The following is a 26,876-nucleotide window of genomic DNA, read 5'->3' as shown; positions in this document are numbered from 1 at the left end:
GTGGCACTGGAAGATGGTTGCATGTTGCATGCACCACCATATGCTCTATTCTCTTTCCACGTATCACTAATTACTTCTCTTCCTCATCACCATCTCTATCTAATTCTTCTTCTTATTTTTTATTGAAAACGTAAATATCATTTGGGCTTTTAGCTAAAGTACTAATTGGGCTGCCTCTCCTACCTTTAATTTCTCAATCTCCCTATTCCAAAAAAAAAAAAGGGGGTAATTTTTAACCAATGGAGTATGTATGTATTTTAATGTTGATGATGATGATGTACGTCATGGATGAAACATAAATATCGCCTAAATTATCTGCATTCTTGTGAACATTTATGGTGAGTTAGGTTGGGGAAGACTCATTCCTTTGGTTTGGACTAAATATAGGAAGGGGGAGGGGGCATGGGTGGTTTATGGCCCCAAATTCATTTGATTGCTGCAACCCCCCGTGTATATAAAGGATGCACAATATCAACAACTTTTTCTATCTACCTACCTCACTGTACATAATAACATTAATTGTGCCCCTCCACATTCAGAAAGAAAACCACCAAAAAAAAAAGAAAAATATACTAGATAGAGAAGGAAAAGAAAAAAAGAGAGAGGGAGAGATAGAGTTAATTCTTTAAAAGAGCAATAGAGCAGCGAAGGTTACGTAAACTCTGCATTTATGCCAATATTCTTGGTGTATGATCAGCAATATTTTATTGTCTCTTTCAAAGAATTACCATTTACCACCACCTTACTAGCAGTAGCAGAGCAGAATGGTTGAGGCAGGAGTCTCACAGGCAGACAAAACTGAGTTCACCGAGTGCTGGAAGACATCATGGAGAACACCTTATATTATGAGGTTAGCCTTATCAGCTGGCATCGGGGGCCTGCTCTTTGGATATGACACTGGTAACATTAACACCTCATAAGTACTCACCGTCACGGATATAGAACTATTTTCTTTACTATTTTGGTGGGAAAATGCAGGTGTTATCTCTGGTGCCCTCCTCTACATAAGAGAGGATTTTCCAGTCGTTGATAAGAAGACATGGCTACAGGTATACAAGTATATCATCTGCAATCACCTTTTCTACCATTCTAACTCTATGCCTAACCTTTTTACGTTTGTGCATTCTAGGAAACCATAGTGAGCATGGCTGTTGCTGGTGCCATCTTCGGTGCTGCAATCGGTGGATGGATGAACGACCGGTTTGGAAGAAGAATATCGATTATGGTAGCTGACCTTCTCTTCTTTGCTGGTGCAGTTATTATGGCTGCTGCTCCAGCCCCATGGATGATCATCCTTGGTAGAGTTTTTGTGGGATTGGGAGTTGGGATGGCATCTATGACTGCTCCTCTTTACATTTCAGAAGCTTCCCCTCACAGGATTAGAGGCGCACTTGTCAGCACCAACGGTTTTCTTATCACTGGAGGCCAGTTTCTCTCATATCTTATCAATCTAGCATTCACACATGTAAGTTTTCCTTTTCCTGTAATGATTTTGCCATTCATATTTGTACTAAAAAACATACTTGATTGTATTTTAGGTCAATGGGACATGGCGCTGGATGCTCGGCATTGCTGGTCTTCCTGCAGTCATTCAGTTTATTTTGATGCTCTCTCTCCCCGAGTCCCCAAGATGGCTTTTCAGAAATGTAAGCCTATCACTTTTCAGGAATCTTAAACCTGATAGAAAGATGTTCCCCCATAAATGCAATGTGGTTAAATGAGCGTACTATTTCGCCTTTTCAAATGCCAAACAGGGTAAAGAGGAAGACGCAAAGTCCATCTTAGAGAAAATTTACCGTCCTGAAGAAGTTGAGGATGAGCTGCAATCTCTGCAACAATCGACTGAGCAAGAGAAGCAGGAGCAAGCGGCAGACGGTGGTTTCTTCGGTCAACTCAAGCATGCCTGGAAGAATGATGTAGTAAGAAGGGGGCTGTATGCTGGCATTACGGTTCAAGTGGCTCAGCAGTTTGTGGGTATAAACACAGTTATGTACTACAGCCCAACAATTATCCAGTTTGCAGGATTCGCATCAAATAAGACAGCTATGGCACTGTCTCTTATAACTTCTGGCCTAAATGCCATTGGCTCCGTAGTCAGCATGTGCTTTGTAGATCGCTACGGAAGGAGGAGACTAATGATTATTTCCATGATAGGGATCATTTCTTGCCTTGTGGTGCTGTCTATAGTCTTTTTCCAAGCCTCTGTTACTGCCCCCAAAATCAGCGCAACAGAGACTGCATTTTTCGGTGGTAACTCCACTTGCCAAGCTTATACCAAAGCGAATGATGCAGCAGCTTGGGGCTGCGTGAGATGTTTGGGAAAACAAGCTAGTTGCGGTTACTGCTCAGCAGCAGGTGGCGTAGTAAGTCCAAACTCAAATCCACTACTTTCACGTTTTGAACAAACTTGATATAACTGAAAAAAGGCCCGGCGGTTTCCTCCTTTTCCCTGTTCTCAACGATGATACTGAAATTATTGTCTCTTGTCAGTATCAACCCGGTGCATGTCTAGAAGTGAATGACGCGGTGAAAGGTGCATGCCGAGCAGCAAAAAGAACATGGTATACAGAAGGCTGCCCGAGCAAGATTGGATTCTTGGCAGTGATATTCCTGGCCTTGTACATCATTATCTACTCCCCCGGGATGGGCACTGTGCCATGGATTGTCAACTCTGAGATATACCCACTCAAGTACAGAGGGCTTGGTGGAGGGATTGCTGCGGTGTCGAATTGGAGTGCAAATCTGGTGGTCAGCGAGACATTCTTAACATTGACTGAGCATCTGGGTTCTTCTGGAACCTTCCTATTATTTGCAGGGTTTTCATTGATTGGACTCGTGTCTATTTTCCTCCTCGTGCCAGAAACCAAAGGGCTGCAGTTTGGGGAAGTGGAGAAGTTGTTGGAGAAAGGGTACTCCCCATTCAAGAAGAGTAGCAAGAAAGTTAAAAAAGATAAAGAAGATCACAACAGTTAACTTAAGCTGTCCAGAAATTTACAAGATGCTGGAGAACGGGCACGTCTGTATTCATTGCAACTAGTTTGCTACAATTATAATTGGGTCTTAGATAAAACAATCTTCTGCAGTTGTAAATTTGTAAATTATCTACCTATATACATATATATAACTATCGGAATAAAACAGCTAGTTCAAGTAGCTAGTATAAAATCCAAGAATGCCCGGAAACAATATCAAGATGAAAAATCAGAAACAGGAGCTAATAGTGAGCACAGATGAAAATAAACTACATGAAGAGCAAGTCAGAGCATAAGTAGAGTGGGAGAAATCCAACAAATATGATCAAATATATGAGAGAAATACTCTTTCATAGCGACAAATAAAGCTATTCATGGCATGTTGCATCTGCAAACTACATACAACTGTCAAGCTCATCTACACTAATAATAAAATCAAATCAAATGTATGCTAAAAGGATGAGCTTCCGCACCTTAAATGGTTAAGGGAACTTCAATTTTTTCACTCAGTTAAGCTTCTATTCCAATTTAAACAAAACTACTTGTCTGACATACTGGAGCAACACGATCTTAAAAGATTCCTCCACTAAACAAATATGTATAACAATTACACAATCAATATGAATAGAAAATATTAAGAAAAGATGAATAAACAAATAAATACAATTAATTATTATTCTTTGTTTATTATTATGTGTTGTACTAAATTAGGAATGAGTAAAGGTTGACTTGAAACATTCTCTTCTGGAATGAGTAATTGGGGGATCACAATTCACAAACATATTAACTCACTTATTATGGCAACATATAAACAAAATAAAACCACAGACGACAGATGATCCATACTACTGCTATTACCACAAGGAAAATGTTTCATCTATTTCTCTCCATTGTAGACCTTACACGCTGCACAACTCGTACAAACTCAACAAACATTGAAAAGTCTAGACCTGTCAGTGCCATCCTATCACTATCTGCTCCCGAATATGGATTCTGACATATCACTATATCAAACCCCCCAAACTTTTTAATCAAATCCTCCAGTCTGCTACTTGATAACTTGTGGATGCTCTCTATCTGTATCAATTCTCCACTCTGTCCACTATTCTCCCACCATTTCTTCACAATTCTGCGCTTCGTTTCACAAGACTCCACCGACACCACACCCTTCAAATGAATGCCCAGTCGGTGTAAAGCAACTTCAGCTCCACCTATTCCACTAAAGAATGATAACACAGTTACCCCTCCAGGAAATAACCTCCTCAACACAGAAAGATGATACCCCAATGCATCTGTCTGGAAAGAGAGTTTGAGCGATCTCAGTCTTTCTTCCAAGCTAAATCCAGCAACTCGGCTGTGATGCAATGGGTAGCCCATAATGCGTTCTAGATCTTCAGGTTCTACTGGGGCCAACTTGTAATTGCCAACCCACACAAGACTCTTTGCCTCACATTGCTGGACAAGTTCTCTCTGCAGCTCAGCTGATGGAAGCCCTCTGGATTCAGCCAACATTCTTCCAAGCTTGTCACATAGATAGGATATCCCACTAGTATCACAGTTGATGTAACTCAGCTGCTTCCTGTTATCCCAGGGTGGCCACCATTTTCTCGTACAGGGTACAGCTTCTTCTATAGTCATTGGTCCCTTTGGGAAAATGTGAAACCTATCTTCAGTGGGAAGATTGTGTACATAGCCTTCCTTTCTGCTCAAGGCTGAGTAGGATTGAGTATTCACAAATTCAGGCTGAAGTGAATACAGAAACTTTGATATTTTGGCCCAAGACTCGTGAGATAAATTTGTGACATTTCCATAAAGAAAATAAGGTAATTTAGCCACCACACTAGTAAGGCTCTTGGAGGGGTTGGATATGCACATTGTAGGCTTTCTATCTTCCTCTAGACTTTCCATAAGGCCAACTCGTCTGTGTAAGGCTGCCACCCGGTTACTGGTTGTGGTCGAGTTTCCCCTTCTTGTTTCTAGCCACCTCCGGCCAACAGGATTGCCAGTTTCTTCCATAAACTCTTGCTTGGGTGTCTTCCAATTGTTTGGTTCATCCGTGTCTTCCTCGTCTGGCATCTTGCCTTTTAATTTTTGAAGCAAGTCAGAAGTCCCAACTTGAGATACGATATCTGAACTGTATTCCTCAGTTTTTATATATAACGAGTCGAAAGGCCGATTCATTAAGCAATCTCCCACCTTTCTTTTTAAAGATCGACAGCTAACTCCAATGCCTGAGTTGCTCAAAGAAGTCGAAGAATACTGCAAAACAGAATTGATACTATTGCCCATCAATAAGAAAGGTGATGTTATTTATGGAAGCCACTAAACATGCTTATTAATGACACTTACCTTACCAGCAGTAGGGCCAGTACCAGCTGCAACAATTGAATCAGCAAGCTCTGGCAGAGGAGCTTCTGAACCTGGAATACAAGCACAGGAAAATAAAATGTTATAAGAGAAGATACAGAATAACCAACTCAGAAAGAATACGAAGTTATGGTAACATGATTTTACAGGCTCCTCGAATCATACGAAACAGAGAACCTTCAAGTTCCAAGTCTTATGTGACAGAATGGTAGAATCCTATTTAGCAAGGTTTAATGGAATTGGCAATCATAGATGAAGTTGAAAGTTTTGCATAAACAAACTATCAGAGACTACTGGTAAAACATTATATCAAGAAAACCTATCTACTGAACAAAGTGCAGAAGATCGATTTTTAGTGATGGCACACAACATACACCAGAACTGCTATTTTTACTGCTAGGATACCCAAATATTTTCTTCCCAGTTTGTACATAACTCTTTCCTTTCAGTTTCCTACTCACGGTAAAGGAGAACATCAGAGGCTTGCAGTGATAAAAAATGCATGCGGAATATGAAACAGAATAGGAGCAGGAGTATGGAGATAACTTTTCACAACCTCTCCAACAAGGAGATTTCCTTTTTTATCACTTAGAGAATCACAGAGAACTTACTAACTATGCTAACTAATACTTTACCTCTTTGTCTATCAAGAGAAAGGCAGAAACACAGAACCCCAGGCGGAAAAGGAAAGAAGAAACAAAAAGGAAGAGAGCTCTCTTTCTCTTATTGTTGTTTTCTTATGCCAACAGGGAAACTTAGTAGAATAAACATCAATATTTTTCAGATTTTCATTAATCAGCTCACCGCATTTTTCAAAAGCTGCAGAAATTTCGTTCTCAGTAAAGCCCATTTCAAGCAATCGAAGCGTCTTCTCCATAATACCAAACAAGGTGTCGTTGCTGTAGGCCTGAAAATTTACAGTCGAACACAGGCATGAGGCAGAAAATACAAAACATAAAAGTGGAATATAAACATGTAAAAACGTTCATGCTTTTTTTCCCTCTCTCTAACTCCAGTTATTCTGGTTTGGAAATTGCTCCTCTGACAAATCTCCAAGGGGATTTTATAAGTAAAATGCAAAATAAAAGCTAACACATTATGAGGAGGATAATCTTCAGGATGCTAGGGTCTGCATAAGGTATCAAAGTGTCCGAAAAAGCTTGAGTTGAACTAGAATAGATGTGAAATCATTCATCAAAAGTAAAGGCTCTTCATGCCAACAAATTTGAGAGTTTCATAACTCAAGCATTTGATGGTGAAACAAGGTGTTCAATCATTTGCTAAAACAGAATCTAACTAGTCTTACTCCCTTCAAACACATTGAACCCCATCCGAGAATAACAATATTCTGCACAGCATTCAACTTCTAAAAGAGATTTTCGAGAAAAGCTTCCTAGTCTACCACATAAAAAGGGATTTTGGTGTTAAGTGTTAATTGCTCTGACATATTACAGACCAGAAATGGTACATGAAGTCTTCAAAAAGGCCAATGCCTCAAGATTGCAAGGCACGACTTAGAACTCTCATCCAGGACTTAATAGAGTGATTGAAAAATTCAATCATTACTTGACTGCCCATGCAAAAAACCATCAGAAGTCATCAAATCAATCAGAAGGTAAAAGAAAGAGGAATCGATCAAATACCTTTTTACTTTCTTCATCTCTTGGAGATGGATGGTTTGAATCTTTGTCATACTTTTTGGCCATCCGTGCAGCAAAGATGAAGTCCATCAATTGACCAATTGAGGCGTGTTTGCCTTTGATTCAACATAACATTATTTGTTAGAGAACAATGCCATAAAAGTTCACTACTAACCTACCTCATAAATACTTGAGTAGAGTACACTATAATTTGGAACCAACAACCCGAGTGCCACAATACTTGGTGTATAAGGAACTAGGTCAAAGTAATCATAACAAAACAACAACATTGCATTGGAAGACACACTATGCCTGGAAAGATCAAACTGTCAAGAGTACAATAGACCAAAAGTTTGTCTTGATGAAAGCGTTGAAAGTCAGATTTTTTTACCCCCCAAATTTATGATCGTACTGAAAGATTCTATATTCAGTTGGGTGCAAAAATAAAACTAGTGGAGACTTATACTCGTTAGATAGTGCAACGACGCACAGTCTCTGTAGAGATAAGACATATTTTGATAGTTTAACATTTATCAAAGCAAATGTTACCATCATATCAGGTCCAACAGATCTGATCAAAGGCTTATCATCTATTATATGAAGCTTAGTGTCATTAGATGGGACAATCTTGGCCCTTTCGGAGCCTTTAATCAAATTTTTTGGACCTTATTTGATGGTAACATTGCTTTGATAAATATTAAACTATGAAATTGTCTGATCCTTTTAGATAGTGTGCGTCGTTGCGCTATCTACCAAGTATAAGTCTCCAAAACTTTTATTAGTGTCGGTAAAGCCATCACAAAAATCCATGTTCTCATAAAAGTGCAAAAATACAAGAAACATGCTTTCATGATTTAGAAACTGAAGTCCAGAGTTCAGACATTTTCACGAACCAAGTTTATCCATAGCAAACCCAACTTCATCCAAAGAGAAATTCATTTTTAACAACGATGCCATTTTCTCATCAGTAATTCCACTGCCATCATCAGATTCCTGTAAGATCCATCATTTCACAAAGTAAGAAACTCAAAGTACCATGAAGAATTATTTGAATAAAGATGAGTAAAACTGAAGAGTCAATTTCATTCTGAAGTGACCACATTACATCTCTTCAATTGCACTCAAGGACAGCTTACCATGAGCTGTCTATCAGAGGAAGGAAAGTTTCATTGATTCAGTTACAGCTTATGTAAAAACTGTAAAATTGATTATCAGGAAGCATATAGCCTCCCGAACACAACTAAAGAGTGTCAAAGTCTCTAAAAGAATGAGCAGCCATGCTGAGTCAGTTCGACATTTTCTACTAAACTCAGGCTCAATTGTATGAGGAGCAAACAAGACGAATAAAATATTTAACGATCCTTAGTAAAGCGACCCGACGACAATGCAGACTTGAGTAATCACTCAAAATAATTGTATTAAATATTACATGGTTATTGTTTGTCCAAAATATTGAAAGTCTCATAAGCAGAACATGTCAATGTAATTCATATCTTTCTCATTAAAGACATTAAACCATTTCATGAATTAGTTATTCAGAGATATCAACAGTACACATAAAGTTGATCATTTTTCCAATGACTGACTAGCAGCAATACAACCACCAGGATTCGCTTCGACTAATTGTAATATGATTTGGCTTTGACCAGTACTGTTGTCAGCAATTAGTTCAACCAATAGACATTTAAGTTGATACAGGAAGTGGGAAATTCAGGTCTCGACGAAACAGTGAGACATATATGGTCATAACAAGTTCGGGTCATCAGTGTTAAAGAAAGCTTCTGAACAAAAATTAATATACAGATCACACAGGAAAAATAAAAGAAATGGAAAAGAAATATAGGAAATAAGAAGGCCATACTGGTCTGCCCCTAGCCAAGACCTACTTTATCAGTTGAACAAGAAGAGAACTTTAATTTAGAACTGATCATCAGACATCAATGAACCAAATTTGACAATATTGAAGGTACCTCTTTCAGATGAAAACCTCTGTCAACATAGGAGTTCTTATTTGTATCCTCGCCAAACAAGCTATTGAGAGAATCTGATGATTCTGATTTATTAAAAGCCTGGTAGATTTTAAAAGAAGTCAGACAGCAACTACAACTTCAAAAAGAGAAGGTTGACTGATACACCAAGGAGTAGCAATCTATACATCCATATCATGAATATTTGGGATCCATATCACGAAAACAGATATTGTTGAGCTAATAATAGGGGGAAAAGAGAAAAGACTTAGTTAAGTACGTAGTACGTAGGACATCCGGAGATGAATCCTCAGGAAAGTCCACATAAAATTTAAACAAATACGGACACATGGTATGGGAAAGTTGAGACCACAGAATATGAAGACTCACAAACATGATAAGGACAATGGGAAATGTGGTTTATGACTGTAACGAATCATAAGCAGAAAACCAGTGTAAAAATTAAACAAATGCAGCTTTCAGTTGAAAAGTTTAGTCCTCTACAGGTAAACCTTGGGAAAGTCAAGCATGATTATTCATCAGCCTGGAAGTCAGATATGACTAAAAGGCGACAACTGAAAAGAAGAGTACCTCTGTTTGGTGAAGGTTTTCAGCTAAATCATTATTGTTTCTGCTGCATAAACCATCATATAAAATTTCTGTCTTTGGTTGCTGATGTTCCTGTTCAATTAAAGAGAAGTGATATAATTGCTCAAACAGAAATAAAAGAACAAGTTCCATTTTGGCAGGTATAACAAGAATTCAACATCTTGGCCAATGAAATGACCAATTGTAACCATTCAGCCGCTGTAAGGAAGATATCAAATCATGGAAATACTTGAGTTGTCTGAACTTATTCAAGCATGAAATTACCATTTCATGAGGGGATTAAGATTCGAATATCATAAAGAGGACGAATTTCAAAAGCAACCCATTTGAAGCAAAGGGATGGGGCTCAGAATTAGGAAAACACAGCAGAGATGGGGCTTGGTTCCTAGAATTCAAAAACTTATATCCCATGTTCCTCAACTAATCATCAAATGCAAGGTATGCCTCTCTTTATCCAAAAATGAAACAAATGATTTTGAAGCTGGCAAGAACCAGAATTTGAAGAAGCAAAGTTAATAACATGTCCACTATCCAAACAACATAGTGCCAGACAACAGTTAGAGCAGAATTGTGTCAGAAACATGTAAAACAATATAATTTCATCTTGGGGAAGAAGCACTTACAGAATATGCAAAGAGAGTCTCTAATAATAACTCAGCATTCCCTTCACCTATGATGAAAATGAAATATTAGTTATCTGATTTGTCAATACTGAATGGAAATGGTGATTACAGATCATAATACATTAGATTTAAGCGCTTCAAATATTGAGGTTGCTAAAGCTTGAAGTACAAAAAGGTTGGAGTCCAGAGACCTTTTTAGCTTAGAGACATGACAACAAGATTAATGACCAAATTAGATTTATAGCAGCTAAAATGTAGGAAAGCTTCAAGGTTGTAAGAATAAGGTAAACAAACCATTTTCCTCAATTGCTTTGTTGACAAGAGATGGCGCAAATCCCATCCCAATAAAAGATGATCTTAAGTTGACTCTAGATGAGCTTGCCACATTGTCCTATAAAAAGTTTGCAGCTCGAAAAGACAATAAACATATCAGTGCAAAACTAGATGCAAACTCCACCAGAAGCATCAAGAATAGTATGTTAATAAGGCAAATGCTTTTAGACTAATGCACTGTAATACAAGACCTTATCCTACACTTGGAATGTAGTATCAGATAGCTTAATCCAACATTCATTTTGAAATAGATGAATTTTTCACTAGCCTCATTGAATTGCAACATTTCCTTGTGCTAGCACCAAAAGTAATCATACCACACCAGGTCTTGAACATGCATCCAGTGGCGGAAAATCATAATTCGAACTCTCATCCTTTGGCATGATCCTAACATCATTTTCTGGCATTAAAGGATCCTCGTCATCTGAAATTTCCACTACCTCACACTACAAAGAGGAAAGTAAAAGGCACTCATGTACTATGAACACTTTCGAAACGTTTCCTATTACCTTGAATGAAAGATTAAAAATTAACTCAAACTTAGACATTCACGAGTGCCTACCATCTAAGACACTTGCGCTTCCCAATAAAAGCAAAATCAAGCTTGTATCTTGCACAAGTCCTGCGTATTAGAAATAAAAACAAATAAAATAAATAAGCAAGAAAGTAAGTGGGCAAACAGAACCGAAAATGAATGTATGAAAATCAGAGTGTGACAAATTGGAGAAGCATTAAGTTTGTGGGTTGGTCAGCCATCGATCATGCAAATAATTCAATATACGAAACCCCCCGAAAGAAGAGAAGGTGTGGAAACAGGGGCGGGGGTATCATTTTCCTTGTCTTCACCGAAATTTTTTAGAAAGGAGATGAAGGATAAGGATGGGTACGAAGAGCAACGACTGACGCCGAGAGACAGCGTAGCTGGTGGACGAGGGCCCGTGGAAAGTCGCGGCCACCGAAGTGAGAAGTGAGAAAAGTGAGAAGCTGAAACACAAACACAAAAATATGGCTTGGCTTCGTAGTGAAATTGCGTCTACAGACCCGAAGATGGACGAATATTTAAGTTTAGTCCCTATAATTTGGAATAACTCAGTTAATATATAAATTACTAATTAAATGAATATATAACATACAAAATACATTACAACACCCTCACCATCACCGTCACCGCTTACTTTTCACGATTCACCATCCATTGGACTCATCTTGTAACAAATTTAAAAACATCTGTTAAGATTTTGAATACAAATTTGTCTATTCCTTACTTTACGTTAAAGAAATCCTAAAACCCTTCTTCTTTGGAATTTATAAAATACTTTTAAGAAAAAAAATTATCAAACACTTTTATGAACTCTTAAAAAAATAACTTATAAAGTCACACTCCAGATCTTGTAAGTTGTAACTTCACCAATTGAAATAAAATGTAATAGCACATTTACAGGGATGTATAAATCGTTTCCGAGAACCAGAAACAATGCCCATTTCCACTTCATAGGAAAATATTCAGCAATAGATGAAAGAGGAGGAAGCATTTAGAATAGTCTTTTCTTTCTTTTTCCCTTTCCTTTTCTCCATATAATTACTGTAACCATTGATGCCAAGAACAAAATACATGCAAAAGAACAAAAAACAAAAACCATCAGTTGTCATTGTGGCAAATAAGAACTCGTCAAAAACTGCGAGCCACCCATGCAAGTACCACCAGTGATTCAACACAGTAGCCATCACCGAGTGTGTGCTGCACGCAATCCACTAGAACTTCACCCGGGACTTCTCAACATCATCCAAACAAAATGTTAAATTTGGACACCCCCATCCACCATAACCTCCTTTTATATATTGTCTTCTTCTATAAACCCCCCTACTCACGCTGAAGAGCTCTGGGATCCAGTGGAATTGTTCCAACTGTCAAAAAGCCTGACGAAGCTGTGCCCATAACCTTCACTGGCATCGACCCGATAGTGACAACATTAACCACCTCACCGTTTGTTGTGTTAGAAACAGCACCACCCCCCGACTCTGGCTCTATAGTCAATGCACTAATTTTCAATTCATCTACTACATTTGCCACTCCATCTGCTGAAACTTGGCAGCTCCCACTGACACTCATTAAGTCGTCACCATTAAAATCTAAGGAGACTCGCCCAGTAGGTGCAGAATGGTTCTTCATTGAGCCATCTGATTCATCCCCTGCTGGGACTTTGTTTAGGTTCACAATAGTCAAATTGGCATCACCTTCAGTACCATTTACATCTCCAATAGAAGGAGAATCATGAGGAGATTGAAGCTTGCGCGGAGGATCTATTAGTGGAACAAGATATGGATTTTCATAGCTCTTCCTTAGAAGCCTTGACCTCTCTTCATGCAGAATCCGCTGTCTATTTTCGTAGTACATGAAATCGTCAAGCAAGGATGTCTTTGATGTATAGTTTTTGAATATTTGCAGCATCTCCAAACCTTTCTTGTAGCATATCTGGAAATCATAATCACAATAAGATTAGGTAAGCAGCTAATAACCTCAAAAAGGGATCAAACCAAGAACCTGAATATCCATATCAGCTCAGTCCTCAACAAGTCAAGACATTAACTCTTGAACTAACCACCAAAGTTGACATGTGGCTCAGTAAAGCAAGAAAGATCCAGATCACAATATCCAATACAGGAATGCAGCAAGTGTGCAAGGTTATAAACGAGTTAAAAGAAAATCTACACTCTGGACTTGCAGCAGACATAATATGCTGATAGAAAGTGAGACTTGATAATGCTTCTTAACATTGCCCAAAAACCTCCCAAGATAGGCAACATATCTACACTAATGAAGAAAGAAAAAGAGACAGCAACAGACCAAGATAAGATGCATAAACATACCTCTTGTGTGTCTCTGCTGTTAGTAACTGGCTTGTTCTCATTATTTTCCAGTATGATGTGCCTAAAGTTGGGGTTCGGTAAATCCTTTATAATGTGCCACTTCACAGGAAAGCTACCACTCCATTTATCTTGCTGCCAGAAATCCATATCTCTCTGGAAATCCACAGGGCCGGTCATCTCAGCAACACCGCAGAACTGGCCACTAGCATTAACCTGAAGTATAAAAAGACATTGAATGAAATGAATACAGAGCAAAAACGTACCAAGTACCTTTAACACAAGAAAATAGATCACAGCCATCACCCAGATGCTTATCAATGTGATAAAGAGGAACTTACAGAAAAGAAGAGAAAGACAGGGCAGTATTGTGAACCCCCCGCCGCTATTTTCTGGGCATCTTCATATGCAGCATTAAGCTTCTTGTTTCCATTAGGTGTAGATGACCACACATTATACTTTATACTCTTGTGCACATCATCCTCACTATATGATTTGATCACAAAGAACTTTGCATTTACATAATCCACAGGAAAATCAACTTTGTTGTACTGGTCCAAAAAGATAACAATGTTTCCTTGTGCATCAGGATTTCCTGCCCTTGCTGTATAGGCTTTAACTATCAACTGATTCCTCAATTTGTTTGTCCTTGGTCCCCGATTCTGCTCGCTCAATGTATCATGGCTGACTCTTACATCATCAGAGGCTCTCTCATAAAGTAACTTGGACTTGACTTTATGTATAGATGCCCGGGTAAGATCACCTGATTCAAAACCAGAGGGTCCATTCTCAGAAGTAAAAGTACTTTTTAGTTGACTACCACCTGATGTAGCCTTCACACGGGGAGCATTTTCTGAACCTTGAGGACCTCCAACCTAAAAGACAAGATTTGAACAGAAGACCACACATAGAGTATCAGAATAAAAAATTGAAAGAAAGGAAGATAGATTGTTGTTTGAGGTTGTTCTTTTTATAAAAAGACAACCACTGTTTGTGCAAGATTCTTACCCAGCGAATTTGTGATGATTCTGGACTCATGAAACTACTAGATGTCATACTTGGCACAGGCTGCTTTCCAGATCCAGTATTAGCTCTAACCCCTTCAGGAACACTTGCAAAGGAATTTCTCCGACTAGAAGCATCCCTCACCGGAGCCGGTGAAAAATTAGGTGCATTTGAAGGTAAATTGTATTTAGCAACTGAACCATCAACTTTATTCACGGATACAGCATTTTCAATGAATGAGTCGGTCATCCCACTTGCAACTGTATCAAGCCTTGATGGAAGGACCAAGGGCACATATGCAGGGGGTGATACGGAATTCTCAAATGATGGAAGGGCATAGTACTGTGGGGGCGCTACAATTGATCCATCCAGTCCTATCATAGCACCAGGGATGTAAGGATTATACGGGTTGTAGGGAGACTCTCCATACCCATAGCTAGGAGTATAATATACATATGGCAGACTTTCATTTGCCAAACCCTGCAAGAAAGAACCATAATCAATATCATAAATCTGGTAAAGAATGCAAATATATGGCCATCAGATAAGGACGCACAGTATACTGAATATCTTGACCATCCAGACCAAAAATCATACGGTGGTCATCCCAGTCACCGGTTGATTCAATTCCTACCAAATACAAAAGAGCATATCAGTTCACTCAAGATGCCACAGGTCATTAAGGTAACTCACCCAATCCATAAAGAGTGTGAAATCAATTTAACTTCAACAAGAAAAACATGGATTATACAATTCATTACCTGTACAGATGTATCCATAGCTGGTGGCAGTTGGATAATACAAACCCTGGTCAAGAAAGTAGTCAGGGGTTCCCTCGTTATACATGGCTCCGAATCGTCCAAATTGAGCAGTAGACTGTGGGTTTGACACAGTATCTTGAATCTGGGAAATCCAATATCAGATGAATAAACATATTAGAAGAACATACATTCTGATTATTGGAGACCACAACCACGCCCCTCATTCCCCATGCACGCAAAAATATACGAAGAAGACAGTGCAGAGAACCTGCCAAACCACTAACCCAATCTACATCGAAAACTCTTGTCATAAGATTAGATAAAAGGAATATCAAGTCATCCAACTATCACAGGAAATTACCAGATACATATCAGCAAGTCCTTGATCAGGAACATTGTACACTTCCGTCCCAGGACTTGCCACCCCTACAGAAACATATGATAATACTTAAATACATATAGAGCTCAATGAGAAACAGTGACCCTGATGGAACCTTGACCAGAGATATCATATTGACAAATTACACATCTGATGAATAAGCCACAGCCAAAGAACATGAAGCACAAATGATTCAGTCACTTGTTCTCTTCTCTCTGGGGAGAGGAACACCTTCCTCCCAGCCCCGTCCTTGCCATTCCCGCTTTTGGACTCAGGGGCCAAGGAGAAGGAATCGGGAAAGGCAATTCCCTCCTCCCACCAATTAGTTGAACAAGTTAGGACCAAGGTGCTCTAATACTTATTATAGACTTTATAAGAGAGTGAGAAGCATGTAGATATTGCAACATTCAACAGCATAGACAATCCTATTTGCATATGATGAATTGATGATCAGTTAACTATTCTGTTGTATAAAGTATAAACAGAAAGTCCTACAGACTAGAAAGTATATACTAACAGAAACACATTTCAAATAATATGGTGCACAGGGACAACCATTCCTAGCAGGAATTGGCCAATTAATCACCACAAAAGCAGTTCCCACTCAAGCATACTTAAAACTACAAGCCAAGCACCCCCAAATTTATACAAAATCCCAAACCACAATCTCAATAGGAATTTCTCTTAATCAAAGAACCAATTTCCCACAACATTCAAGTCAAACCCCATGAAAACTTTTATGGGACAAAAGTAAGCAAGACAGGATCGAACCCAGAAAAAGTTATTTGTCCCTTAATTCTCAACTCAGCCAAAACCAGAAACCCTTAGAATTTCCCAAGCTAAAAAAAGTTCGCAACAGAAATAAACTATAAACTGCAACACGATAATAAATATAACGTAACAAAACAACATGAATGCTCAAAGGCAACAGAAACTGAAAAAATATGCATATACAGCCGTGAAGGCATCGGTATCACAAGGAAGGGAATGGAAAGGCAAACAGAAAAAGTATGAATATTAGGAGAGAAAAAGTACCAGATAGAAACTAGCAGATTCAAGCCATGGTTGACCCAGAAAGCAGCTGGATCAAACTTGAGAGTGGCTGAATAGGGGTCTTGATTTCAAGAGACATGAGTATTAAATTCTTGGATTTTGTTTGTGAGAAATGATTATTATTAATTATTATAAATATTATTGGGCACAAGAAGTGTTTAATTTTTTCAAAAGTAGACGCGGTTAAGAAAGAAAACCCTAGAGAGAGAGAGAGAGAGAGGAAATAAAAGGCGGTCGAAAGCGGAAAAAAATGAAAGCTTGAAAAAATGTTGGGGAGAGAAAGAGAGAGATTTGTTGGCACAAGCTGCACAACACGTAGAGGAATCCAGCGCTTGGCTGGACTCTTGAATTACTATTATACCCTTGCCTTTCAAATTTGGGGCAATAACTCTCCACCCCAAGATAAGGCTACAAAACAATAATATATTTAGTCTTGAGGGTTTTGTTTTTTCTTTCTTTCTTTCTTACGTACTAATAATTTGTGTTTTTTATAAATATTATTTATAATAAAATATTATAAAATTTTATTTTTTAATAAAATATAAAATTTATAAAAGATAATGACCAAAACAAGATGAAAGAATTTTTTTAAAAAAAAGAATTGATTATGATAAATAATGAGGATGGAAAGTTAAATGAAAACTTTAAAAAAATTAAATTAAATATATTAAAAAAAAAAAAAGAGTGATACTAAATGGCTTTCTCCCTTAATATACAGTACAGATAATAATAATAATAATAGTAAAAGTTCTTCTTATTTCAAAAGAAAAATAGAAACGGCAACACATTGATGAAATTGAGGGTATATATTTTGTTTGTGCTCGTCACATCAGCTATTACATATTGTGATAGTAATAATAGTAAAAGATATCTTCAGTAAAGAGATAAATTGATGAATTAGCATAATTCTTCTACACAATTTTCATATTAGTATATCGCAAGACTTCTACATCATCACACATCAACATCATCATCAAAATCATCATTATTATTATTATTATATGTATATATATTAGTATCCCAATCATAAAAGTCACAATGCAGTATTATTCTTAATTTTCATATAACTTATTAATATAAATATATATGTATACACACACAAACAAGTAATATTCATATTTACGTTTTACAGTAATGATTGAAACTCGGTTTGTAGTATTTTCAGAAGAGTTGAAAAGAGATAGTATATCAAAACTCTTCAGAACAAAAATGAAGGAAAAGCAGCTCTTTCAAAAACTTAAAGAAATACTACTAACCAAGAAATAACACAAAACAGAATCAGCATTCTCAGCTGCAAGCAGTGGAACATCACAACAGTTTTTACTGGCTAAAGATTTTGGCATTCCCAATGAATAGTGCGGGCGGGCAGGCAGGTAGGCCATAAGTCAATCTGCCAAAGAAAGAACAAAATGGTAAATGGAGAAACTTAGAATACTTATGGGGCTCTACATATCACCCCAAGCTTGATGATACTAGCTCGCACTCTATAGTATTTATCCCCCATAAAACAACAGCAGTAAAGCACACAGGAACTCAGTTAGCTTTGCTTCTACAATGTGGCCTGCCGGATTCCACAACTGGAGCCCAACCACGCAAAAGTTGATAAATATCCTTCCTAATGGCAGGTTAACATCCAAGAGATATGGTGAACATCCATCCAATCAAAGTCCAACGTCTCTGTCACTCATGGCTTCCACGCGCAGACTGTTTGGATCAACAACTCCAGCATCACGTCCACCAACATCCATGCTTTCACCAAAAGGAACCTGCTCTAGCGACTCAGCTCCAGAGCATCTATCGCCACTGGCACCTTGAGGCGCTGGGAACGTTCCAGATTCAGGGGGAACCTCAATATTTGGTGCTGGAACATCCATCTGATCAAACTTTGTTTTGCGGGGCCTTCTCTCATATCTCTCATAGCTGCGACTCCTGCTCCGACTCCTGCTGCGTCTTGGGCTCCTGCTGCGGCTGCTCCTGGGACTCCGGCTGCGGGACCAGCTTCTGCTCCGGCTACGACTTCTGCTATAACTCCTACCTCTGCTACGACTTCGGCTCCTGCTCCTGCTCCTGCTCCGACTATAACCCCATGTCCGAACTCTCTCTGGACTTGGGCTGAAACTCCTGCCCCTACTTCTATCTAAGCTGTCTCTTCTATTATCAAATCGTCCACGGCCCCTCCCTCTACCACGTCCTCGGACATCTATGTTGTTGAATCGATCGTGGGGACCTCGTCCACCCCTGTCCCAACCAACCCGACCACCTGAAGGAACACCAAAGTTGCCATCCCTTCCACCACCACGACCACCAAAATTTCCATCCCTCATTCCTCCTCTCCCACTAAAGCTGCCATCCCTCATCCCTCCACGTCCACCAAATCCGCCATCCCTCATCCCTCCACGTCCACCAAATCCGCCATCCCTCATCCCTCCACGTCCACCAAAACCACCATCTCTCATCCCTCCACGTCCACCAAAACCATCCCTCATGCCACCACGCCCACCAGAATCCCAACGCCCGCCACCATCACCAGAGTCAAAACGGTTCATCAAACCTCGGTCCTTAACAAAACTAGGCCCACCACGTAACGCTATATCCCTTATCTCAGGAGGCACAACTTGGTTAGCGCCCTCCAAAAGTTTAACAAGATCGGGGGCATATTTCCAGTCTTGCTCTGAGAAGAATGTGTATGAAATCCCTGTAGCACCAGCTCTCCCAGTTCGTCCAATGCGATGCACATAGTCCTCAATCCCAGTTGGAAAGTCATAATTGATAACCACCCTGTGATATGAAATCTCAACAGTGTAACTAGTGGAAAATTGGAAGAAGCCAAATAATGATAATGACCAGAAGCAAAAGGAGGAAATGTTACAATGTTGCAGAAACAGGAAAAGGGTGTGATCTAATGCATCAAAGCAACCTAAATTATTTAATTTCCGCAACAATGCGGACCTGCTAAGCAAATGTAAAGTTCTTAACCTTATATCTCGTATATCAAGCCCACGAGCAGCAACATCAGTGGCAACAAGAACCGGCGACTTCCCAGTCCGGAATTGATTCAAAACCCAGTCTCTCTCACCCTGTGATTTGTCTCCATGAATCGCAGCAGCCCCAAAGTTGCGTCCAAGATTACGTGCCAGATGGTCACACAACTTTTTAGTGGAACAAAATATAATGACTTTAGAACCACGTTCTTGGGATCTAAGAATTTGTTCAAGGCGTCTCTGCTTCTCCATTTCAGGGACTACTTCAACATACTGCAGAGAAGGATTCTTTAGTGAATAAGTAACAAAAGTAAAGACTCACTGACAAATATAGAATGCAACCTAATGTACATAGATAACCAAAATGCACATATTACCAGATTCAAAGCCTTAAAGCCTGAACATATTAGTTATAAATCTATATGATCACTATAAAAGATATGCGAATGAAATTGGTTAAACCACAGGGAATCTAGCTAATATTGCATGTTAGTACAAATTACTGTAACCATCCTAGTAATCATCACGGAGCAGGAGCAAAACCACAGATAGCAGGAGCTGCAGGAGATACTGAAGATAAACCTCACTAGACCAAAATCTAGCAAAATAAGATGCAACAGAAATGCAGATTAAGCCCGCTCATCAGCTCGTAATCAGAATAATTAACACTGAGGGAAATGCATGGGTATCCTAACTACAACATTAAAAATACTCAAATCGACCCCTTCCAGCAGCATACCATATATATATTGCTCAAAATTAAAATAGACAGCAGACAAGTAAAATATAAGCCCACCCCAATAGTAGATACCTGGTCCTATTTATGTGTTAAATTCATTTCTCAAACATGTTATCAGAATAACAAGACAATAATTTTACCTGTGTGATAGACTTATTTGCAGCAAGCTCATCAACACTGCCAATGTTGACCTGTACCGGATTGATCAAAAGATCACTAGCAATTTTCCGGACTTCTTTGGGCCATGTTGCAGTGTACATGAGAGTTTGCCTTCTTGGAGGAATCTCATTGACAATCTTACGGATCTGTGGCTCAAATCCCATGTCCAGCATTCTATCAGCCTCATCAAGAACAAGAAGGGAAACCTGTCTAAAGTCAATCCTCTTCATTTCAAGGATGTCATTGAGGCGACCAGGAGTTGCCACGACAATATCTGCACCGCGGTCTAGCTCTTTTAACTGAGGGCCTTTTGGAGCACCACCATATAAACACTGATACGGTTTCACATCAGTCAGTTCATCCGGTTGAGATTATAACAATTGCTGATTATAAGTAAAAAAAAAAATATTGGTAGGTCTACCGTGCAAGAGACTCTCGATGATCGACCAAATTTAATGGCTTCATCCTGGATTTGGGTGGCAAGCTCCCTTGTTGGAGCCAATACCAAGACAGTTGGGCCATTCTGGGGATTATTATGCTGTCTTCTGAGATGAATGAATGCCGGGATCAAATATCCCAATGTTTTCCCAGAACCTGTCTTGGCAATAGCAACTATGTCTCTGTTCTGTAGGGCAATAGGCCATGTTTGTGCCTGAATTGGTGTAGGAGCAGAGAAACCAGCAAAATGCATCTGCAATAAAACAAAATAGATAATAAACCCCCACAAGATTTATAGCAAAGAAGACTGCATGTTAACTCTCATTATAATATGGAAAGTTGAGCCGACACTAAGTGATTAGATATTTGGAAAAGAGGATATGAAACCTAAAAAAATGAATGCTCAAAAAAACTCATGGGTGTGCGGTTGCTTACTGAAGCAACTCGAGGCAAAAAATGGAGCAAATAAAACAGAAGCGGAGCCAATAAGCTTCTAATCCCAGTCACATATATAGTGTGAATTGGATGAAGCACCCTTCAAGAAGTAGTGCTATGGGAAGGCTCCAACAGTCCATTTTGCAGCCTCAAAAACTCAGAATAGTTGTTGCATAGATATGAGCATAGCACTGCAGCGTACGACATGTGCTCCTCCTCCGGAGCAGATATCGCACCTGCGACAAGTTAGAAGTGATAAGCTAAATCATGAATTTTGTGAACGAAAAAATAAAATGGGATAGAAAATTTCATTACGTAAGCTATAAGAACTAATCCAATTTCGATCACAGGCACTTACCTCCTGTAGTATTTCTGGAGGAAACCCAGTGGCCTCAAAAGTCATAAATGGTGGGGGAACATCTTCACCCTGAATAGTTTGAATAAAGTATTGTCAAGATACAAGTTTGGACTCAACTGAACATATCAATGCATCTAGAGGATTTGCCAACTTGGACATAGACTTCATCTAAATTTACGCATAAGAAATGGTAAACATCAGCCTAGAAGCAAATACTTACCATTGAACAATCTAAACTAGTAAAAGTTGAAAGAGTTACGTTGTTCTCCAGTCATACCCCACGACATGCAACAAAGGGTACTTGAGACATGTTTCTATAAAATCTCTTAGTTGATTGTCCACATAACATGAGTACCAAAAAGGCAAATTGGTGCATTATGGATCCACAGCAAGGTAATTTATGACTACTCGGCATCTTTAATTAAGGACATGCAGAATAAATCAACCAAAATAAAAATCCTAATGATGGATGGACAAACATAAATCCATTCTTACCACAAAGCCAGAATAGCATGTATCTTTAGCTTATTCTTGCAGAATAAACCAAAATAAAACTCTTAATGACGGATGGACAAATATAAATCCATTCCTACCACAAAGTCAGAACAGCATAAATCTTCAGCTTACCAAACGAATCATGTCTCTGCATCTAGCAACAGAATTCCAAGTTTTGTACATACATCCGTGAATCATTAGTGCCAGTATCCCATAGAAGATTAGACTTATTAAAGCTTTCTCTAGTCAAAGAAACAGTGTTGCTTCTCTAACATTATATACATGGATCTTTTCCTATGGAAAAGGTACATGATTTCTACAAATGCTTGATGTTAACATCAACAGAGATGCTTATATGTAGTTTAAAAATATTAAAGTTCAAAAAACGATATGAAAACACTACAATTCCTTAAGTGAGTATCTATATCCTCCAAGAGGAAGAATTGTGTGACAAACCAACCATAGTTACTAATGAAGCTATATCTTGCACACATTCTACTTCAAGAGGCAGAAAAGCGATTATAGAACAACAAACCGTGGCTGTCACTTCATGCTTTTGACGATAAGTTTCTGCAGCTGATAAATGAATAGGATCTGAGGGTCCCATCATTGTTAAAGGAGGCCTCACGAATGAATTGTTTGGATATGGTGGGGCACCAGACGAATGACCATAGACACCTTGTAATGGAGGCCCTCCAGGACCATTCAATCTCCCTGGAAGATTAGGTGTGGCATTTGGAGGGGGGAAATCCCCAATCCTCATTTCCTGAAAAAAGGAGGAATCAGCAGCAACAACATCCAACTCAACGCATTTGTCACCATGTGAAGCATAAATGCGGAACAATGCTAGAAAAGCGTTATACAATATCAAATAATTTGGGTGCTTCTGGTATATCATACGCTAAACACTCAGAAACGTCATATACAATATCCTTTTAATACTAGGGGCTCTGTATACGCAGCCTATGATAGTGTATCCAGACTACAAATTTACCTGCTGATTTCTGGTCATAGGTAATGGTGCCAACTTAGGTAGCTGGGGAGGCATTGCAGTGACATCCTTGCTCGTGTTATAAAAATATTCATTTGTGGGCCTTCCAAAGTGGTTTTCTTCAAAAGATATCTTTGGTGCCACAGGCGGTTGATTCTGCTGCTGGGCATGCATCATCCCAGGGCCCATTTGATTTTGGAATCTAGAAGCATGTTGCGGATGCGTTAAATCAGCTCCAATTGGCTGTACCTGAACTGAAGGGTTGTTCTGATGCAAATTAGCAGATGATCCAGCATAATGGTTTGTTTGGTTTGGCTGAATGGTCATCTTTTGCACATGAGAGGAGTTGCTCCCCACAGGCAAAATTGACCCAGATGGTATCCCAGGTTGCTGATTCTGGGCTGGAGAAAAACCAGCTTGGTTGACTTGCTGTGCATCATCTCTCTGAGAAATTCCAGTTTTTTGCTCTCGTAGATGGGGAAATTGTTGACCCTGCTTCAAATGCTGGTGGGCTGGTGAAAATCCTGCTTGCTTCCCATGATGAAAATCATGATCATCTCTCTGCCCAAGTTCCATTTTAATCTCTAGTTTGTGAGGCAACTGTTGCCCCTCACTTACCTGCTGAGATTGTTGGGAGGAGCTTTGTGGCCCATGTAGAGGCATGTTCTGTTGATGCACCATAAACTGTGTATGCTGAGGTGTAAATTGAAAACCATGTGGAGTTCCCATCAGTCCACCTTGGTACATCTGTGCTTGTTGAGCATGAGGCATTAGCTGCATCGGCGGATAAGGAGCTTGGTGCCCTTGCTGCATTGACTGTGGAAGTCCCTGTTGCCCTGGATGTATAGGCATTTGCCCCAACTGAGATGGCAGTTGTTGACCAGGCTGTTGCATCATTTGCGGCCTCATTTGCTCTGCCGCTGAATGACCCTGTTGCATTGTAGGCCCCATCTGTGACCCCTGAAGTTGCGCAGAAGGTGCTACTTGCTGTTGAGTCGCCTGCGATGCAACCTGAGTCTGTTGCTGCAATGACGAACTCATAAGCTGCTCTTGTGGCAGCTTAGATTGCATCATTTGCTGATTTTGCGGGTTTTGGATGCTCTCCGGCTGCGATGCTCTGCCTGATGGAATAGGATTTAGCTTTGGTGTGGACATTGCAGGTGGTGGCCCAGGTGGCAAAGGTGGTGGTAAAGCCGCCGGTTTTTCATACTGAGTAACATTTGTTTCAGGATTCCAATAGTATAGAAGTCCGGTACTTCCATCAATTAATCCCTTCCAAGGTTCCGGTAGAGTTGGATCATCCGGAGCATATCTGGGCCCTAGGGTACCAGGGGATGGCTCAGCAGTTGCCATTCCTACTCAACACACTGCAATGAAATTAATGCCAATAGGCTGAATACCCTCAAACATGAAGGAGCTCAGTATACAATCAAAGGCATCTTAACAAATATCACCTGCACTAGTAGTTTATAACGACAGTTTCAACAATAATTATACTTAAAAAAAAAAAAAAAAAACCAAGATTGTAAGCTGAATACCAATTCACTGAAAGCGTTTTTGTAATTCCTTTTTGTTCGAAACGCATAAGCTCAACTACGACAACAGTTTGCCCAACATCAGAAATAATTAGCTAAAATTAAAAGGGAAAATTTCGTCATAGTTGAGCCTCAACCTTCCATTTTCTCTTAGTGTGCACCGTTCAAGGAATCGCAATAAAAGAACAAAGGTCATGTCAATAAACCACTCGCTGAAGATCTACTGGACAAAATTCAACGTAGAGTACACACACATGCGAAGGAGTCGCCAAATTAACTAGCCGTAACCCTAGAACTACAACAATTAAAAATTAATAAAACCAATAAATATATCTAAAGCTTAAGCGTTTTATACAAAACAGAAGATCGTCAGTTCCTTGTCGCTGAATTTACCGAAAATCTGCGAAAAGGTAATCTAGTAACACAAGATGTCTAATAATATAAGAACCAAATTCATTCAAAACTCACCAACGCGTAACCAACCTTCAGCAACCTCTCTCAAAAATTCAGAATCCAAACGCGGAGAGGAAAAATGGTTCCAATCTCGTTGGGATGAGAGGAGGGATTGTAGAGTTGGTAAGAAGGCTTTTTGTTGTTAATGGTTAGGGTTCAGACTGGGACAAAATCGACTGTATGATGGCATACGGCGTTAATTGTGGGACTCGTTCTAGTGCCTCAATAATAATAAGAGTCAATTACACCCCCCCGGCACGATATTACGGCACGATATTAGGTATAATTACACGTAAATTTTTTTTATTTAAAAAATTACATTAAGTACTTCTAAAGTTTGCTTACATTTAATAAATTAGTTGTTCTGTCATACAAATTCACCCAATTTGCTGATATTAACAAAAAAAGCTGAAAAAAATCTATAGTTACCTTCAATTGACTTATTACTGACTTATTGCAGGTCAAATGAATATTTTTATGGTCAAACTAGTCTCATACGTCTTAACGCGTTAATACATATGAGAAGGTATATCTTCATTGTTATAAGGGTAGTTTCGTTCAATTTTTTTGTTAACATTAGCAAATTTCGTGAATTTTAACTAATAGATGCACTAATTTATAAAATAAAAACAAACATCAAAGTGCTAGATATAATTTTTCAAACTACAGATAGTTTACGTGTAATTACACCAAATATCAAGAAATTGGAGTGTAATTATCGCTAATAATGATAATAACAATAATAAAAAGGGTTAAATTCAGCTTTTTTTAAATATGCATTTAATAGCATGGAAAATTCTTATCGATAATGTGGAGCAAAATTTCTAGAACAAAAAAAGTCTTATTGTTTGTTTCTCTAAAATAGATATACTATTACAATTATTCTACTAATGGTAACTTGAATTATTACAAAATAAAGATTAATTATGAATATTTTATTTTATTTTTTAAATAAAAAAAACAAAGGAAATTATTAACTAGAGAATCAAATGGGAATTGGTTTTTCTTGACGAATGAATAAATGTATTAAATTGACTTAGATAAAAGAAAAAACAATTGAAGAAATATTGCACATTTTTTCAGAAAAACACGAACAAATACACTTTTGATCTAATTTTTGTAAAATATGTCTATTTGAAAAATGAGATCTAATTACTCGTCTTTATATACAAATATTTAGATTGAATAGTTGATGGGTTGTGTCAAAACCATCAAAATTAATTGTTGACTCTAAAAATTATATCCGTAGTAGAACCAAGTTGAATCATTGTTACTCTGTTCCATCTCTGAGCGTGTCTTCCAACGTTTTCTGTTAGTAGTGCTTTGTTGGACGCTTAGTTGGCAGATTAGTTATATTAGAGCAATTACAGTAGTTTTAGTTAGTTAGCAGATTTTTCCCTTTGTCTCTATAAGTAGCTTTTCTTCTCTGTAAATTCCATGCTTCAATTTCTTCCGAGAAAGGATGCAATTACACAGTTTTCCTCCATGGATATCTTGCTTTTGGACTCAGTTTCTGTAATTATTTCACATGTCATCAGAGCTCGAGCTTGTAATACTCTGTTTTGAATTGTAATTCTGAACACATTTATATAAAAATTTATTGTTAATCAACTAACCATTTACAAAAACAAACAAGCTTTATCAAATTCATAAAACTAAATAAAAACCACAATACATAAAGATTAAATTTGCCTATACATCAATCAACCATTTAAATA

The 26,876-nt window shown here is 38.6% G+C and overlaps 4 protein-coding genes across 11 annotated transcripts; 1 reads left to right on the top strand and 3 right to left on the bottom strand.

The window, feature by feature from the left end:
* Positions 1–44: 44 nt before the first annotated feature.
* LOC105178845 (inositol transporter 4) lies at positions 45–5,095 on the top strand. Its single transcript, XM_011102392.3, has 6 exons — positions 45–900; positions 979–1,049; positions 1,130–1,465; positions 1,539–1,646; positions 1,755–2,363; positions 2,491–5,095. The coding sequence occupies exons 1-6, from the start codon at positions 765–767 to the stop codon at positions 2,971–2,973; spliced, it is 1,743 nt and encodes a 580-aa protein (XP_011100694.1). The 5' UTR covers positions 45–764; the 3' UTR covers positions 2,974–5,095.
* On the bottom strand, positions 3,744–11,567 carry DRM3 (S-adenosyl-L-methionine-dependent methyltransferases superfamily protein). Of its 4 annotated transcripts, none has more exons than XM_011102396.3 (12): positions 11,416–11,567; positions 11,074–11,133; positions 10,829–10,957; positions 10,473–10,569; positions 10,179–10,225; positions 9,538–9,627; positions 8,950–9,048; positions 7,873–7,972; positions 6,983–7,095; positions 6,144–6,246; positions 5,322–5,392; positions 3,744–5,231 (listed from the first exon to the last, which is right to left on the bottom strand). In XM_011102396.3, the coding sequence occupies exons 2-12, from the start codon at positions 11,074–11,076 to the stop codon at positions 3,846–3,848; spliced, it is 2,238 nt and encodes a 745-aa protein (XP_011100698.1). In that variant the 5' UTR covers positions 11,077–11,133; positions 11,416–11,567; the 3' UTR covers positions 3,744–3,845. The 4 variants fall into 4 exon arrangements, with proteins under 4 accessions (XP_011100698.1, XP_011100697.1, XP_088741708.1 ...); XM_011102395.3 differs by having other exon boundaries at positions 11,399–11,557; XM_088885582.1 differs by lacking the exon at positions 10,473–10,569 and having other exon boundaries at positions 11,399–11,557.
* Positions 11,568–12,042: 475 nt separating this feature from the next.
* LOC105178847 (YTH domain-containing protein ECT2) lies at positions 12,043–16,831 on the bottom strand. 2 transcript variants are annotated; one of them, XM_011102399.3, is made up of 8 exons: positions 16,557–16,831; positions 15,504–15,568; positions 15,143–15,284; positions 14,938–15,011; positions 14,385–14,861; positions 13,718–14,251; positions 13,380–13,592; positions 12,043–12,984 (listed from the first exon to the last, which is right to left on the bottom strand). In XM_011102399.3, the coding sequence occupies exons 2-8, from the start codon at positions 15,510–15,512 to the stop codon at positions 12,373–12,375; spliced, it is 2,061 nt and encodes a 686-aa protein (XP_011100701.1). In that variant the 5' UTR covers positions 15,513–15,568; positions 16,557–16,831; the 3' UTR covers positions 12,043–12,372. The 2 variants fall into 2 exon arrangements, with proteins under 2 accessions (XP_011100701.1, XP_011100702.1); XM_011102400.3 differs by lacking the exon at positions 15,504–15,568.
* A 970-nt stretch (positions 16,832–17,801) lies between these two features.
* On the bottom strand, positions 17,802–25,366 carry LOC105178848 (DEAD box RNA helicase family protein). 4 transcript variants are annotated; one of them, XM_011102401.3, is made up of 8 exons: positions 25,174–25,366; positions 23,174–24,537; positions 22,715–22,945; positions 21,685–21,753; positions 20,875–21,144; positions 20,435–20,785; positions 19,551–19,828; positions 17,802–19,352 (listed from the first exon to the last, which is right to left on the bottom strand). In XM_011102401.3, exons 2-8 carry the CDS (start codon positions 24,521–24,523, stop codon positions 18,236–18,238), a joined length of 3,666 nt encoding a protein of 1,221 aa, XP_011100703.1. In that variant the 5' UTR covers positions 24,524–24,537; positions 25,174–25,366; the 3' UTR covers positions 17,802–18,235. The 4 variants fall into 4 exon arrangements, with proteins under 4 accessions (XP_011100703.1, XP_011100705.1, XP_011100704.1 ...); XM_011102403.3 differs by having other exon boundaries at positions 23,174–24,525; XM_011102402.3 differs by having other exon boundaries at positions 25,189–25,366.
* Positions 25,367–26,876: the final 1,510 nt, after the last annotated feature.

The sequence above is a fragment of the Sesamum indicum genome, linkage group LG10 (assembly GCF_026168435.1).
Source record: "Sesamum indicum cultivar Baizhima isolate 11 linkage group LG10, ASM2616843v1, whole genome shotgun sequence".
In the NCBI taxonomy this organism is placed as follows: Eukaryota; Viridiplantae; Streptophyta; class Magnoliopsida; order Lamiales; family Pedaliaceae; genus Sesamum; species Sesamum indicum.
The sequence above is the reverse complement of the archived record's forward strand: the minus strand, read 5'-3'. Positions and strand labels throughout refer to the sequence as shown.

What these genes read in the sequence shown, in the direction of transcription:
- LOC105178845 (XM_011102392.3), top strand. Translation starts at nt 765, where the DNA reads ATGGTTGAGGCAGGAGTCTCACAGGCAGACAAAACTGAGTTCACCGAG. An exon ending in CAAGATGGCTTTTCAGAAAT is followed by an intron (nt 1,647 to 1,754) that starts GTAAGCCTATCA and finishes AATGCCAAACAG; the next exon opens with GGTAAAGAGGAAGACGCAAA. An exon ending in GCTCAGCAGCAGGTGGCGTA is followed by an intron (nt 2,364 to 2,490) that starts GTAAGTCCAAAC and finishes GTCTCTTGTCAG; the next exon opens with TATCAACCCGGTGCATGTCT.
- DRM3 (XM_011102396.3), bottom strand. An exon ending in AGACTCTCTTTGCATATTCT is followed by an intron (nt 9,628 to 10,178) that starts GTAAGTGCTTCT and finishes TTAATTGAACAG; the next exon opens with GAACATCAGCAACCAAAGAC. An exon ending in GTTTGCTATGGATAAACTTG is followed by an intron (nt 7,096 to 7,872) that starts GTTCGTGAAAAT and finishes GTTGAATCAAAG; the next exon opens with GCAAACACGCCTCAATTGGT.
- LOC105178847 (XM_011102399.3), bottom strand. An exon ending in GTCAAGATATTCAGTATACT is followed by an intron (nt 14,862 to 14,937) that starts GTGCGTCCTTAT and finishes TCTTTCTTGCAG; the next exon opens with GGTTTGGCAAATGAAAGTCT. An exon ending in AATCATCACAAATTCGCTGG is followed by an intron (nt 14,252 to 14,384) that starts GTAAGAATCTTG and finishes CTTGTCTTTTAG; the next exon opens with GTTGGAGGTCCTCAAGGTTC.
- LOC105178848 (XM_011102401.3), bottom strand. Translation starts at nt 24,523, where the DNA reads ATGGCAACTGCTGAGCCATCCCCTGGTACCCTAGGGCCCAGATATGCT. An exon ending in CTATGACCAGAAATCAGCAG is followed by an intron (nt 22,946 to 23,173) that starts GTAAATTTGTAG and finishes TCCTTTTTTCAG; the next exon opens with GAAATGAGGATTGGGGATTT. An exon ending in CAAATAAGTCTATCACACAG is followed by an intron (nt 19,829 to 20,434) that starts GTAAAATTATTG and finishes CCTTCTCTGCAG; the next exon opens with TATGTTGAAGTAGTCCCTGA.